At 33.1% G+C, this 1403-nt stretch overlaps 1 protein-coding gene across 3 annotated transcripts in view; it reads right to left on the reverse strand.

The window, feature by feature from the left end:
* The window catches only part of NDEL1 (nudE neurodevelopment protein 1 like 1), a 57389-nt gene that overhangs the window by 25913 nt on the left and 30073 nt on the right, over positions 1 to 1403 (reverse strand). For all 3 annotated transcript variants that reach the window (XM_023513985.1, XM_003791105.2, XM_003791106.2), the window contains exon 3: positions 193 to 346. In XM_023513985.1, coding sequence (XP_023369753.1) covers positions 193 to 346 — 154 coding nt within the window. The remainder of the gene's footprint in view (positions 1 to 192; positions 347 to 1403) is intronic.

The following is a 1403-nucleotide window of genomic DNA, read 5'->3' on the forward strand; positions in this document are numbered from 1 at the left end:
AAAATAAATAAATAAATAAAAAATAAAAAATAAAAAAAAAGTAAAGTCAGAAGAAATGTGAAAAAAAATTTTTTTCACATTATGCCTTTTTAAACCTATTTTTTGTTGCCTACTGCTCTTCACCACCACCCCAAAATTTTTCATTTTAATAAAACCCAGAACATTAGACACCAGCTTCAGGGTTGCAATTACCTTTAATGCCTCCACTTCATATTTCAGTCTTTGGTTGTCAGCTTGCAAGTCTCTATTTCTCTGTTCAGCCTGTACTAATTGTGCCTCCAACTCTGCTTCTAATTCTCTGCTTCCTTCCTGGAATTCAACTAGCTCATCCCGAGCTTCCTGGAAGCTAAGCAGAAACAAAGTGGGAAAGATGAGTTACAGTAGGAACCACGAGGATCATCTTGCATATGACTACCTACCAATTCAATAATTTTTGCCTGACTGCTAATGCTCTCATAAAATATAATAAACAAAAGACAATCTTACTCTATTTTGGGTTCAATGAAATGAGTTACAAATCCAAAAATGACTCAAACATCAGTGAAAAGTCTATGTGGCTCAATACCATTTACTTCTTCCTCCACAGAATTCAGATGAAGGGTGAGAGAAATGCATCTTTATTTTCACTAAAGTAACTTAAATTTCTTTCAACTGTGTTCACTGAAATTACAGATATCTGCAATAATTCTATTGTGATATGAGAATATCTCTAATATCATTTATTTTCATCACTACGTCAAAACTGAGTTTTTTATTTAATGCAATAAATAAGTACATATTACTATACCAAAAATTAGTTTAATTTTTGGTCTTCTTCATAATTCTATTATTTAGTTGTATGTATTTTAAAATACTATTCTCTCCTGGGCTTTAGTAATAAATAAATCATAAAAATATAGTAGAACCCCTGTAAGTTGACCACCCAAGGGACTGTAACAAACTAGGCAACATACAGAGGTGCCAACATAAAGAAGTAGGCCTGCTGTACTGATATGTACATGTGGTGCATGTCCAGTCTGAAAATAGGTCAATTTAAGGAGGTGGTCAATGTAGGATAATGATCAATTATGGAGGCTGTATTATATTATTTTGAAAAGTCCAAAGTATTCCCCAGCCTATTAAGTCAATAATGACACAAAAAGCAATTAAGAAAACTGCATAATTGTATATACCTTCTATATCCACTGGCACAAAAGGATAACTGGCTTCAGTGATAACAATCAAAAAGCAATTAAAGGTTTGATAAGGCTTAGTAAGCTGCTAAACAAATTAGGAAAATATATAAATATTTTAGAAAGATTCCATTAAAAAATATTTCAGAACAAGTTTTGTGGCTGGGCACATGGCTCCCACCTGTAATCCTAGCACTCTAGGAGGCTGAGGTGGGTAGATTGCTTGAGCTC

This window comes from Otolemur garnettii, unplaced genomic scaffold (assembly GCF_000181295.1).
Source record: "Otolemur garnettii isolate 467f Iridium unplaced genomic scaffold, OtoGar3 scaffold00046, whole genome shotgun sequence".
NCBI classification, from domain to species: Eukaryota; Metazoa; Chordata; class Mammalia; order Primates; family Galagidae; genus Otolemur; species Otolemur garnettii.